At 36.5% G+C, this 15,048-nt stretch overlaps 1 protein-coding gene across 1 annotated transcript; it reads right to left on the bottom strand.

Moving 5' to 3' along the window:
- Positions 1–944: 944 nt before the first annotated feature.
- cblc (Cbl proto-oncogene C, E3 ubiquitin protein ligase) lies at positions 945–12,419 on the bottom strand. Its single transcript, XM_026926384.3, has 12 exons — positions 11,122–12,419; positions 7,358–7,504; positions 7,032–7,188; positions 6,098–6,219; positions 5,683–5,820; positions 5,514–5,601; positions 4,431–4,562; positions 3,636–3,848; positions 2,785–2,937; positions 2,347–2,411; positions 2,064–2,122; positions 945–1,488 (listed from the first exon to the last, which is right to left on the bottom strand). The coding sequence occupies exons 1-12, from the start codon at positions 11,499–11,501 to the stop codon at positions 1,286–1,288; spliced, it is 1,857 nt and encodes a 618-aa protein (XP_026782185.3). The 5' UTR covers positions 11,502–12,419; the 3' UTR covers positions 945–1,285.
- Between the last annotated feature and the right edge of the window lie 2,629 nt (positions 12,420–15,048).

Genomic DNA, 15,048 nt, shown 5'->3' with positions numbered 1-15,048 from the left:
AGATGGTTGCTGACTATGGTTGCCTTGCACAAAAAGCATTCGTTTCTATTTGAGTGTTTCTACTTGGATTCCCATAATATAATATAGATTTAAATTTGCTCACCCACATAGTCTTTTATAGTTTTCTTTCATTTTCAGTTTCCTTTTACACTGCATAATCTACAGTAAATACCTCAATATCTCAAATTACATATTGTCTAACATGTCAGTATGTAAATGCTTCTACACCAGGTAGAATGAGGTAGAATATCTTTTTGTTTCTTCTTCTTTTCATGTCCAATTAAAGTTATAGATTGTTTGCTCTATATACATAGTAAAAAAAAAAATCTGTAAAATGTACTGTAAAATAACTGGCAGCTGTGGTTGCCAGAACTTTACTGTAAAATATATGCTAGTACCATTTATTGTGATACAGTTAAATAGTTCACTGCTTGTATATTTTACTGTGAATGACCATCGGGTTATTAACAGTAATGTACAATTTTTAAAAATGGCACTACTAAAAACTGAAGGTCAGATTTTTGCTGTAAAATTAACAGCCCAACCTTTGTGCTGCTTTTATCGTATTACCATTAAATATGCATTTTTACTGTGCATTAAACATAATTTTAATGTAAGGTGGATTTTACATGTATTTTATGGTAAAACGCTGGCAGCTGTGGTTGCCATACCCTATATATGAGAATTTTTTTTTTAAACTACAGCCATTTTACCCTGAAATACTTCCAAAACTACACACACACACACACACACACACACAGCTCTGATATTCCTTTGCACTAACTTTTAAAAATAATCAAATAACATTATAATATTATTATGAAATAAATTCTATTTTGTTGTTTACATAGAAATATTTCAATTTATATTCATAGAAACATTTTAATGTTGGCAAGAAAAAATTAAGGGTCATTCGACAACATTCTATTGTAAGTGTTGTATTATGTAACTATTATGTAACTCTTTTTGGACAAATATTTATTTATTTATTTATTTATTTATTTATTTATTTATTCGTTCATGAAAGGTCCACTGATACAAGTGCAGTCTGTATATGCAACAGTCTGGGTAGGTAAATTTGAAGGTAAAAGTTTGTTTAATACATGATGGTATTTTAACATTACTTTTGAAAGTAAACAGTATTTTATACAGCAAATTTGTTAAGGTTTAAAAATTGTTACAGTAAAAATATGATGTTTTGAATATATGAATATGAAATTGATGTTTTAGAATGTTTTTTCCCCATTTTTCCATTCAGAGATTTTTTACAGCGAGAGAACATAATTCAGTTTTTCGTTATATTCGTTTCCATTGTGAAATCCTTCTGGAATGTCAAAGATGAGAGCTGTCTCTGTCCCTGAGAGCTGTTTTGACTTTGTCTTCCTGCTAACAACTCTGTTTCCAAATCACTCCTGGCTTCTACCTCCTCACTTCTTCTCTCTTTCTTCTTTTTTGCTGAATGTGCAGGCCCTGTCCATGGGACTACACCTGAAAAAGGAAAGCGTGAAAGGGTAATGTGGTCATGCCTTTCTTATAAAACAAATTCGTTTTTTTTTCTAATACTAGCCACAAGATGTCAGTGTACGAGTACAATGTTTGTCACAATGAACCTTGGGGTTTCTTGAACAGGTAGGATTAGTGTATAATACAGATGAGTTGAGAGATGTAATCTGAAGCCTTTAGAAATATGATGTAGAATATATAATGGCTTACTTTTCCAGTCATTATTTTATCAATAAGTATCTATGGACTAAAATCAGTACAATACTCTTTGTACTTTCTTTCAGTTTCTTGGTGAAGGAAACAAAGACATGTAATTTATAGTGACAAGACATTTAGTGGGAAATGTTCCTTCTTTTCCAAAGTAACAAAAATGGTGAAATAGTGTATGAAAATATATTAATAATGAAAAAATAATTGGTTCAAAAGTGTGTAGCTTCCTTTCTGAACGTGACTGTCTAAAATATTTATACTACTGTTTGCCTTACCCTCTTTCATATCCTTTGCTCATTTGGCTCTACTCAGTCATACTCACTTAGAAACTATTTTGGGTTGGGGAATACCTTTTCTGCCTGCCTGGAAGAATGATGTATGGCTCTGCTCAGCATCACGTTGCAGCCATCTTGAGAGAAAGAGAACAAAATAGTTAGAAAATATTTTAATACTTAAAATATTTATTTTGAAATATAATTATGCCTTAAATTACAGATAAGGTAAAACTATAGAGAAATCAGGATATTCATTAAATGAGATGGTAATTTTCTCAGATATAAAGCAGGTAAGTTTAAGCAAGATTTTATATATATAATATCTAGCTTTATGCAAGATTTATGTTTTGCTTTTTACCTGTCTGGGGTTTCCTCAGTCTGATTTAGATGGATTTCTGAATGTCGCACATTGTTACAGGTAGCCTACAGAGAAAAAAAAATAGAGTGTTTATATGAACAATGTACATACAGAAGTTGCATACAAGCTGTTTCACACACTGATTGATATTCAATCAAGTCACATATACTGTTCCAGATATAAGGCTTTTTATCATTCATTGGCACACTGGTTTATATGCTACGTGCTTTAACAGGCATTTTTATATAATTATGCTACATAAAGAAGATCTGTAATTTCATTTAAGGCAATTGAAATGAGTATCGATATTTTGTAATTCTTGTATAAAATTAATACTACTACTGTAATCATATAGCTATGACATTCAATTTCAAGTTAAATAAGTATGTGACAACTGTTACAACAATATATTTGACTGACTGCAAAAAAGACACTCACGGAGTTACTGTGACCTTTAACCAGCCTCTCTCTGATGGGAGGACAGCTGCGTAGTTTGGGAGACTGGCATGGGGAAGACATGGCGTTCTGTTTTGGTGGAAGTGGAGGGGGTACTAAACTGGAACTAGGAACCTGATACTCCTCTTGTGATGCCTGTTATGGCAGGTGGGAAGTGTAAATAAAAACCTGGGATTATTAGAGTTCAACTCAAATCTTTGAATTATTACATAAAATAAAGGTATAAAGGCACCAGAGCCTTGTTTAAAACAATTCAAATTTGATCACTCAAACCACTTCAGGGGCAGACACATTTTAGCTAGATGTTACACAAGTGTAAATATGTAAGTGTAAAAGTATAAGTGTAAACGTTTCATCTAGACACATTTGACAAAGTCCTCCAAATATATCATAATGCATCACGTGGTCACTGACTTCCAAAAATAGCACCTTTATGGGAAGTAGATACACCACCTAACCTTTGCATAGAATAACTGGAAGTTGGAAAATAAGTGTACAGGAAGCTGATTGCCAAGTATTATGAGCTATTTTGCATATTTTATGTGGTACATCTGCTAACTACAGACACAGTTAACTACAAGAATAAATTCATGTGGTCAAAATTTTATTGGTACATAATTCATATATAAGATGCATGAAAGGAGTATGTGTAGTGAGTCTCAGTACCTCAAGAACATAAACCAAGTTATGTTGAAAACATGTCTGAGCAATCTAATATAGATTTTCTCACAAACATTTGTTAAATGTATTAAAGATGGATTTTCAAAGACTTGTCTATAAACTATACAGGTGCCGATACAGAATATTTATGCATGCAGGGCACCAACTCTCACCCTTTTCATGGCAGCCAGTTTTTTCATGACTAGTTCCACATCTTCATGGTCTTCATCATCATCATCATCATCATCATCATCGTCATCATCTTCCTCGTCTTCTTCTCTTCTTTCCAGTCTGGTATTTCTTGTGGCCCGATATGGCTCAATAAGGATGGACTCTGTCCCTTCAATGTCACAGCGGCAGTAAGGGCAGGTGTGTGCATCTGACTTCTGTGTGTGGAGTGATAATGTAACACACATACAAGCAACTTACATCAAGCAACTGGCAGAGAGATGTGATTAAGCACAAGCACTTCCTTTTCTTGTCATATAGGTATCACTGAATTGCACAATATCTACGAGGGAAGTTAAGGCATTATTGCAAAGTTTATTAGAGGCATGCGTACTATTTTACACAGAATTCGGAAGTGCACTACTATGCAAAATGACAAGTTCATGGAAAACCACTGCTCTGAAAAAACAGAGTGAATGCACATAACATGCATTTGGGCTTGAAGATGAAAAAGCTATTTTGTTGGGTGTGACAAAGGATGTGAAAATACACACACACACACACAAACACACACACACAGAACACACATGTGCTAAATAAAATTTCTTAAATGTTTATTATTAGATTGAATCTAATAAAAATTCTAAGTAAATAATAAATATAAATAAATAATCTTATCTAATGTTTATTACTAATCTAAATCATGTCCTTTGTTGTCTTTTTCAATATACACAGTCTCCATTGTGTGACATAATGCTGTTTTCTTGAATAACTGGTTAGATCAGAATGAGATTGAATACCTGCCAGCCAATGAGACAGGGCCGGCAAAGCAGATGTCCACAAGGTTGAATGCGAGTGTCCTTTTCTCTCTCTGTACAAATCTTACACAGCTGAAATGTGCTGCCCATTTCACAATATAACTCATATTGTTCCTGCTCAGACAGACGTAGAGAGAAAGAGCGAGCGAGAGAGCGAGAGAGAGAGAGAGAGAGAGAGAGAATTACATTATCACTATAGAAGTGGCAAGCAAGTATTTTAAAATAAACATACAAATAAATAAATAAAAATACTGAATCTCATGAGCTACATCATTCTTCACTCAAGTTCACATCCATGCATTCATTATGAGGCTGATCAAAGTAATATAGTAATTGAACATATAAATGAATTTTTTCTATCCCACAGTGCCTCTCAGTTTTGCCAGATAATGTGGCATCATCAATCGCAAGGGTTAAATTTTTTTTTTTTTTTTTTTACACTGTTTCAAATACTGTCAACAAGGGAACTGTTTCTGTAGCCCTTACTACTTATGCTCTTGTGACCTACCGTTCAACAGCAATATTTCATTAGTATCCATAATTTTGAAACACATTAAACCAAGTGGAGCCACTCTTCTTCTAGACAGACACGGGTCATTTCTTTTCAAACCACATAGGTGGAATTGAAAAACAAGTGTGGGTGGGGGGTCGGGGTGGGGGTGGGGGTGGGGGTGGGGTTTGATATGCCTGATATATCAAGCTTTAAACAAAACAGCAGCCTTTAAACAAAAACTTGGTTCTTGTGGAGAAGGATTTGTATTTGCAGGATTAATTTTAAGACATACGCAAATTAACAATAGCCAACCTCAGCCTCAGAGGAATTCTCAGAGGAACAGTAGTTATACCACCACAAAATCTACATATTGTATAGGGGAAGTAACTTGCTGTTATCTTACTCATAAAGTAGCATAATATATCGTCTGTTCAAACGAATATGCTTACACATTTGAACATGTTCATTTAAACTTGTTTGGTTTTTTATTTTTGCTCCACGTGTTGACAACAACAGAACCAGCAACATTCAATATAACTGCCACTCTCCACAATTAGAACTTGTAATGTTACCTCTGTAACTTTAATGCGACCCTTCTGAGATGGCATACACAGGGCAGTGAGATCAGGGTTCACATCACGTCCATCTGGGTACAAGTAGCTGCAAACGCACACAATCGAAATGATCATATTATTCTAAACTTTGAATTTCTGCTTTGGAAATTCTGTCATATGCACCTACCATCCCTGTCTGAAGCCTTGTATTAGAGCCTGGTACAGAGGTGTATTCTCTGGAATGGTTTGTACAATGCTGCAATTGGGGGCCACATAACCGATTGCCCACTGGCCCATTCTGGTGCAGCTGAGACGAAAGATGTAGCTGAAAACACAGAAAAAGAGAAAAGTCAAAGTCCTAAGTGTACGGCTTCACGGCTTCACAGCTTCACAGCTTAGTTAACGAAAACTATTTGCTGTTTCGTATTCCACAAAGAATGAAATATGGTTAAAAGGCCATCTGAAAAGTTTTGTGGTGTTTGTTATATAAGACATCCTTATTTGATGTTACAGCTTAGATGTAGATTAGATAATATTTTTGAGGCTTTCGTGCAGAAATCCAGATAATTACAAAGGATTTTCTTTGTGCTAGTAACACCGACCTGCCAGGACGATGTTTGTGGTGATCCAGTCTGGCTTGTACTTGGTCGTAAGTGAGAAAGGCCATGTAACCTGGGTGAGTCACTGCTAAATGATTCCAGTTCCTCAGCAGTGTCGACCAAGGCTGAGACAAAACCAGACATATAACATGATTATGATCTTGCTAACAAATACTTCAAAGAAGCTGAAAGGAAAGATAAAAAAAGTAGACAAAACTAAAATGAATGTGATAAGAAAACATCCTGCAAAATATCAACACTATTCTTTCCTTAAATGTATCTAAGTTTTCTAATATTGCAGTTTAATGTGTTGATGTTTGTGTAGTGATCAGAAATCCCATCTATATGCCGGTTTGCCAGTAATATACTAAGACATGTCTACTTTAAGAAAACATAAATATAGTTTTAACAAATAAATGTGGAAATGTATTTATTTAGGCTGTAGACTTGCTTTAACCTTGCCTTGGCTGTAGACTTGCTTTTTTGACTGGTAAATGCAGTCAGTTTGCTTACAAATGACTAAAGCCTTGCTAACTAAGTTCAGTTTTCTCATGATTTGATTACATTTGTTTATATAATGGCATGTCATAGTGAAACAAACATAAGCCTAGTAATTCAGGTTGTGATCAGATACTGGTAGACAAAATGGCCACGATACATCTGTCCCGCACATTATATATAAAAAAAAAAAGCACTTACACACGCTACACAAAAAATATATTTTTATTTTTTAAATGCTTTAATAAAATGATATTAACAACAGTGAATTTAGCCAATAGAAGAAAACCGACTGATTGAAAAATTCAGATGAGATGACGACAAGGTGTTTAAATGTCATAAACTCATTTCCAATTCTAAATTTTAACATTTACAATTTGACCATGTGAAGGGTTTTCCTAGTGAAGGGTTTTCAAATGGTTTCATCCAATGCAGGTACCTGAAACAGTCTGGTGAAGATGTCAAACTCAAAGATAGAAACGTGATCATTACAAGTCAGGTCAATTGTTGACTTCAGAGCCATGGCCTCCATTCCCTCTTCAAAGTTATGAACACTTTTCAAATGCTGCTTAAACATACTCCACTTAACGATGCACCTGAATGTGAAACAGATCGAGGAGAGAAAAAACTAATCTTTGCATATGGAAAGCATACAAACTCATATTAATTGCTCTGGACAAAAACGAATTATTGAATAACCCTACTTTTGAAAGCAACCTATAAACATATGAAGACTGTACAGGATTTATGGCTACATTCACCCACTTCTGTCCAAACATCTTCCTCCAGAACTCTCTTGCCTCTGTCTTGGTCAGGTTGTAGGTATCGCCCTGAAACTGGCCACCTGGAAATATAGCCCGTAGTTCCCACAGCATATGACTGAACAGCAAAGAGAGCTTTGTCAAGTTTCTCCTGAAAGAGCAACACATAACAAAATGACCTTAGTTGGACCAACTAAATATTTGACCTTACTTTTATATTCATTAATAATAAAGCAAAAATAAAAGTTCTCTGGTCAAAAGAATTGTTATCCACATATTTATGACTATATATGCTCAGACAACATGTTAAAAAATTACTGAACTGCATACACACCTCTAATCACAGTTTAAACAGACACGTTGTAGACTGAAAAACATACTGTAAAAATGTCTGCATGCAAGCTACTACAAACAGGAAGTCACAGTTTGACATTTCCTGTCCTAAGTCTTTGTAGTTCACTGACGGAATTTTCCATTGGCAACTGACCATACATAGACTAGTGTCATGGCAACATGGGCATCACTGGTGGTACAAACCGATCTGCTATGTGTTACAATCTCTCAACCCTATGCACTTCCCTGCAAACTCAAGCACACTGCAGTTCATTATTAACAGACATTAGGTCTGTGCATGTGCATTCATTAAAACTACAGCAGCAGCAAAAGAACATTAGATAAAATCTAATTTGACAACTGTCCTTTTTGCCTCCAAAATTAAATATCTAAAGTTGCATAACTATATCATCATTTGCACGTAAACGGAAACCAATTGCATGTGATGTACATGCTTCTTGCTCAAACCTGGTTGAATTAAATAGCCCTTTGGCAGTCATTCTTGGGTCAGTGAAAATTCAGGTGACTGAGACAATTTTTTTCAAGAGATAGTTTTGATGCCCTAAATAGGTTTTGATACGTGAAACATGATAGACAGTTAACCAGCACTGTTGAGGCCTGAGGACTTTTTTTTTTTCCACTCTGACAGGATGAGCACATGTTTACCCCTTTCTCTGGGCTACTTTTTCAAAGGCTTAATTTTCCATTAGTCATGTTATCAGTGTGCTTTTTTAATCTTCGCTTTCCACTCCAGCTCTTCACACAAGTTGAAATGTGGTTAATGTTTAAGATAATTGTGATGATTGTAAAGTGATTGTAGTAACAAACACTGTAGTCATAGACTTAATGTTTAATAAGGCTAAATAAAATTCCATTGGCATATTACCTCTGTGTGTGTCTATAATATATATAGAAATATGGTATGCAATCCTGAACTTTGATGTATAAGATGAACTTCGATATGATTATTAAGTATTGAGTATTACTATTAAATTACAGTCCTCATATTTCTCAAAAAGAAAAGATTCTTTGTCAAATTAAGACAATATTCTCTACTTAACTATAATTTTACTTTATTTACTTTACTAATTTACTAGTTTACTTTATACTGAACAGCTTAGTTTCATTGTGTGCGTTTAAGTGCTATATTTGTTTACTCAACATTCATTATCTGATTAAACTTAACAGCTTTTTCGCTTCGGTGGTGTCACAAGAGAAGAGCCTTCAGTGGTGTGTCATTTTGGTTTCATCCTTCATTCTAACAATAGAGACAGATAGATAATAATAACTAGTTACTTTATATAAAGTTAGATAGATGTCCCAACTCTGGTACAGTTCATGTCACAAGCCATAGCTCAGGACAGAAGTCAAATTTACTTCATGTACAAATAACATATCTTGTGCAACTCATGTATAAGCCGCAATCATTTAGTGTGTAGAAATGCCAAAACACTTTAGCATGTCAAAGCCACGTCTGTGCCAATAAATGAGATTTTACAGTCAGTGTGGATGATTTTGTTGTTGGTGATACAAGCACAAAGTTAGTATTAAAAAATAATACTAATAAATACATTATCAGATATAATACTGCTAGCCTAAAAACAAATCAGCTGATTATTTATGTAATTGCTTAGTAAATATATTTTGCCTAATTTTTTTTCTGAACAGTGTAAACATTTCTGGGATATTTTATGAAGATGTGTAGTACATAGAAATGACTATGAATTTTGTCGCTATGGAATGCGGCTACACTGTTAATGTAAAGAAAGATGTGGTGTCCCTTTTATATGGAAACCATGCTACACTATCAGAACAAAGGTATTGTACATGCACATTTCTGATTCCCAAAGTACAAACAATGTAAATTGACCTTCAAAAGTACAACGGCTATCCTTAATTATGTATCTTATGTGTTTCTCCGTCTCAGGTTACTAAGGACTCAAAAGACATACGCTGGAAGGTACCACCCCAAAGACCTTGACCGATTCAGTTCAAAATTGTCCATAGAGATAATGCTTCACTTCTAAACTCCAGGTACTCTCAGAAAAAACAGGTACTAAACTGTACCTTTCCTTTTTGCTAGGGATGTACCCTCTAGCATACATCTTTGTACCTTTAGTACGTATCTTTTACCTAGACAGATGCATGCAGTGTACCTTTAAAGCTTTACCCTAAAAAATATTATGATACATTTATGGTACAATAATTTTTAATAGTATATCATAATTCACATTTTCAGGTGAACGATACAAAAATTAAGGTACAAAAGTTATACCCCTGACAATACCACCCCAGCGGCAAGGAAAGCTACAGCTTACTAAGGTTGGATGTGACCAGTGAGTCCATTTTTTTAGACTTGCCAGTCCTGCTATACAGTATTACATCTATGCAATTTTGCTGTTTGAATATTGCTGGACAATTACAGATTTTCTCTTCCTATGAGTATTGTGTGTCTCGGAAAATTTGGTTATTTTAATACAGACAGAATGATAAAAGTCGTTAGCAAATAGGAACACACTTCTTTTCTGTGAAGTTGACAAACGTACAGGCGATGGATGAATATATTGTATTAAGAATCAATTAAAAGAAAATACACAACACTATTTTTGTTTTAGTTTAATTCTTCAGATTTTATTTCTATCCCATTATTTCTGATTATGTAACATTAATAACATTCTTGTTTAATTATTTTTCTGCATTTTTGCATATTGTTTATTGTACAATATTAATCACATATTTGTTTGTTTGTTTGTTTGTTTGTTTGTTTGTTTGTGAGTCGTTTGATTTTTTCCCCCTTGGATGGTAAATGTACATTGCATATATGAACATTTGCTGTATTAAGTTTGCAATTTTTGTTGTTTCCCGATTTATTTTTTTCTGAGCAAGCTTACAGTGTTCATAGAACATTTGAATTTTGTAAGTTACATTCATGTATTTAACTGCAAATGGAAGTTTCCCTGTTAGCATTATAAAGGCCTTTGGCTTGCAGTACTCATTCACACAGACCATTAGTATTCAGAACAGATCAGCACCTTGGCCTCCTCTTAGTGCTGAAGACAAAAATATGCATGTTATCTTTCATGTAGGCAGGCGATAAATTGAAAATAAAATACCAAATATTTTAGTTTCTAAAAATGAGTAGAAACTAGACTGTTACAGCCGCTTTTGAAGGTAATCCAATATGTATAAATGTGGGGAAATAATAATCTCTATGTCTCACTTCCACAGGATACATAAACTTTCAAATGTGTAATAGTTTTTAGTGTTAGTCTTTAAAAGAAATGTGGTTATATATTATGTAAACATTTATGATTATTTCTGCTGTATGGTCCTCATGTTCCTCTTGTATGTACTTTTGAATCTGAATTTATATTTATAGGGGGAAAAAATCACATTTTTTAAATAAAAAAATGTCTTTGCAGTTAAAGACCTCACCTGTAGTTTGACTTTTCCTCAAACATCTTCTCTTTGCCCTCTTTGAACAGCAGGATGGCCCTGTCTGTCTTATTCAGCAAGTGTTGGACATGGATCCTCAGGTACTCCCCCTCGTCCCCTCGTGGCACGGCTGAGACTGGGCTTCTATAAGGAGTCCATATATCCATCACGAGGTTTACAGTCTCCCTCACCAGCTCAGGGAGGTAAGGTGGACTATTCTTTAGACATAGCCGTGGATCAGTGCACAGCCTGTGCAGTTTGTGTAGTCTTTTTAGAGCCTTGTCAAGGAGTTTAAAGTCTGTGCTTGTTGGTGGCTGAGATTCAGAGCTAGATGTATCGTTCTCGAGGCTTCGGACGAATCCCAACAGACTTCCAGCCATCACCAAAAGGAATGTGATGTGGTGTCTTTCTCTATGAGGTTGCTAGCTGAGTAGATTTACAGATGAATGCACATGGAGCGAACGCCAGCCCCCATCTGGTCAGGATTCAGAATGTGTCTAGATCTGCAATGATCTCTATGCTTCTAGACATCAATTACTTCCGTTACACAGTAGCTTCAAGACTGCTCCCTGTCATTCAGTGCCTACTATAAAAGTAATGAGATACTGCTCATCCAACCATCAGGTAGCCCCCCACAAGTCCCTTGCTCTGCCTTTCAGCTTAAGTCACTTCCTTTTAAGTCACCTTTTATGTTTCTGTTCTGAACCACTGGTGACAATACAAATGCAGTACATTACACAATACATAATAAATGAATCATTGTCTTGCCACGCTAATACTATTTTCAGTTCTATATTTCACAGTGCTTTTGATAACTTCGCATAATGTGACTCCATGCATGTCATAGCCTGACAAGTCTGTGCAAATGCCATTCTCGGGGTGGAGGAAAGCTGATAAGCGAAATAAGAATCCTTGAAATTGCTCAAAGTATTTTTTCCAAAGCAACTATCCCAAAAACTATACATGTCTACATCAAGCCATGCTTCTTTCTTCTTGTAACTACTGTGTAGACAACATACATTCCTACATAGAAGAGTACCAATTGCTATCTGTTTTGTTCTTCACCCCCTTTACTGTTACCCCTGTTTTTTACTCACAGTTATGCTCTTTATATTTGGTATCCATGTGGTGGTCTCATTTTCCATTCTCTGATTCTGTCTTAAATCTCAAAATGGGTTGCAAAAAAGTTCCGAGTATGTCTGCACAGGACAGGAGCTCATTCAGATGTAGACCTCTCTCTCACACACATACACACACGCACGCTCTCTCTCACTCACTCTCTGCCTTCCCCACACATACTTTGATCAGTTTCCGGGTAGGAAACAGCCTGACAAACGGGTTGGTTTACTTAAAGCCTCAAGCGGGCAGACAGAGGGAGTGTATTATTGTAATAGGAATATGTATCTAAGGGCAAAAGAGAAGTGTGTTTGTGTGTGTGAGAGAGAGAGAGGGGGAGACAGAAGCCTGTATTGTTTAGCCTCTAAACCCTCTAAAGGTTTATGTTAACCACCTACATATAAGCATTTGGAACTGTCATAAAATATTCCTTTACCAAGTCTTTAAAAGCTGTTTCTGTGGCTACTAAACATGTGTGTAGCTATTTGAAATAAAGTCAAACTGGAATGGATATTTTTAAATAAATAATCACTTAATTCAATTAATTTGATTAAAAATTAATTACTCTGCTTGAATGGAAGAGAAGTATTGTTTTACTGAAATGGAAGGAAAATAGTACTAAAACGAGTTTGTAAATTTGCTCCCCAACTTTCACACAAAATCAGGCACCTATGGGCCTTACTACATTAGACCTGACGTTTGAACTATATAGGCTGACCATAGTTGACCAGTTTAGTTACCATGGTTGCCATTCATTCAATAATTCCTCCTTAACCACTTCTTGAAATCTGTACACACATATTGAAAAAATAGTGTCATGTAGTGTGATGTACCATTGATTTAAGTAGCAACCACCCCACTTTCAGAGGACAGCATGTGAATGGCAGAAGTGGAGAACACTGGAAGTTTAGACTGGAAAGATGGATAGTCAGAGGTTTTTCAGCAAAAAAGGTACCAATACACTAATAGAGTTTTTGCTGTGAGAAAGGACTGTCTAGCCACCCTATCCCATAGCCCAGACATTTGAAGAATACAAGAGATTGGTGTCACATGTGTAAGGAATTTAGCTCACTTAGATGTTGATTTAGTTTAATCTTCCAGTTATTATGGGAGTAAAGGTCATTAATGCAACAGCAATATTGATTATCTTGGGGAAATTCTATCAGAATTAATTTACGCCATTAACTGCGAATTTCGTCCACCAAAATGTTTAGTGAGGCGTCTACCAACTCTGGTAAGTTATCACCACTGGGAGTAATACTTCTTCAGATGATGACCTTTCTAGAGCAGGGTACTAAGATCAGGCACCTTAGGAACTTAGATGGTGAGCAAGAACACACAGCACAACATCACCCTGAACATTGACGAGGCTTTATTACATTAAGCTGCTACATACATAGACTAAGACTACTACATACAACTAACACACACACATAGACATACACACTCATACATGTGGGAATATGGCATGAGAAGAACCAGTGATAACAATCAGAAGGTTGCGTTCTTGGACAAAAGTTCACCTGAGTGAACCATCAATATGTCGGCATTAAATTGTGAATTGGTTAGAGAGTTCTTAGTGTTACTGCACCAGCTGAGCTGGCCTCCTATGGTTTTCATCCAACCACGGGTCGGCTTGGAGACGACTGGTGGCCAGTTTGCCTGGTCCTCCAGCTAATTTGCATGTGACCCCTCCTGGGACACATCCTTCTTAATGTCCATTGTAACTTGGGCTTGTTTGTCTTTAATACTTATAATAACTGTGTGATATGAATGAAAACAAACATGAAAACAAACACGCAGACATCAAAAACGACATACATGAGTGTGACCATTAGCTTCTGGATACAATGGTGTGTTTACAGAGTAATAACACATCTAATATGATACAATTTCATTAAGAGTAACATTGCATTACAATGTTGGTTCAAATACATGACTTCAGAGGTAGTGCCAGGCTTCCCACTATGTGAGAAGTTGCTGTAACTGAGTTGTATATGTTAACCTTAGATCCTTGCCTTCCTGTTTGATACACTATGTAGACATTTTTTAATAAATGCCAATACCTGAATGGGAACAAGACACAGGTGAAACCAATTACAACAAAGAAAAACTAAGGCAGGGTGACATCTAGTGGGGAAAAAAAAGCATAACACTTGGGCCAGTGGGCAAGAAAGAGCCCGGGGTCCAGGATGTCTCGGGCCGGGACCCAGGAGCGTTCCTCAGGGCCATAGCCTTCCCAGTCCACGAGATACTGCCGGGAGCCCCGTACTCTCCGGACATCCAGGATTCGGTGGACTGTGTAGGCAGGCTGGCTGTCGATGATGTGCAGAGGGGGCGGTTTACCTGGCACAGAGAAGGGAGAGGACAAAACAGGTTTTAACAAAGATACATGGAATGTGGGGTCAATTCTTAATGACCTAGGGAGAAACAACTTATAAGTGCAAGGATTGACTTTCCTGGCAATCCTGAAGGGTCCAGTGAATCTCTGGGCCAACTTGCGGGACTCCACCTGCAAGGGAAGGTTCTTGGTGGAGAGCCAGACTCGTTGACCGGGGCGCAGAGTAGGGGCCAGTCTTTGTCGTCAGTTCGCCTGCCGTTGGTACTGCCGCGAGGTACTCAGGAGCTTTATTCTGGCCTTTCTCCAGGTTTGGCGGCAGCGCTTGACGAACTGTCGAGCGGAAGGAACAGCTTTCTCCACTTCTTGCTCCGGGAACAGTGGAGGAGCATACCCAAACTGGCACTCAAATGGGGACATGCCTGTGGCTGAGGAGCGGAGAGTGTTGTGCGCGTATTCTGCCCACATGATGA

Source organism: Pangasianodon hypophthalmus, chromosome 1 (genome assembly GCF_027358585.1).
Source record: "Pangasianodon hypophthalmus isolate fPanHyp1 chromosome 1, fPanHyp1.pri, whole genome shotgun sequence".
In the NCBI taxonomy this organism is placed as follows: Eukaryota; Metazoa; Chordata; class Actinopteri; order Siluriformes; family Pangasiidae; genus Pangasianodon; species Pangasianodon hypophthalmus.
Note: the sequence above shows the minus strand (reverse complement) of the source record. Positions and strands in the feature narration are given on the sequence as shown.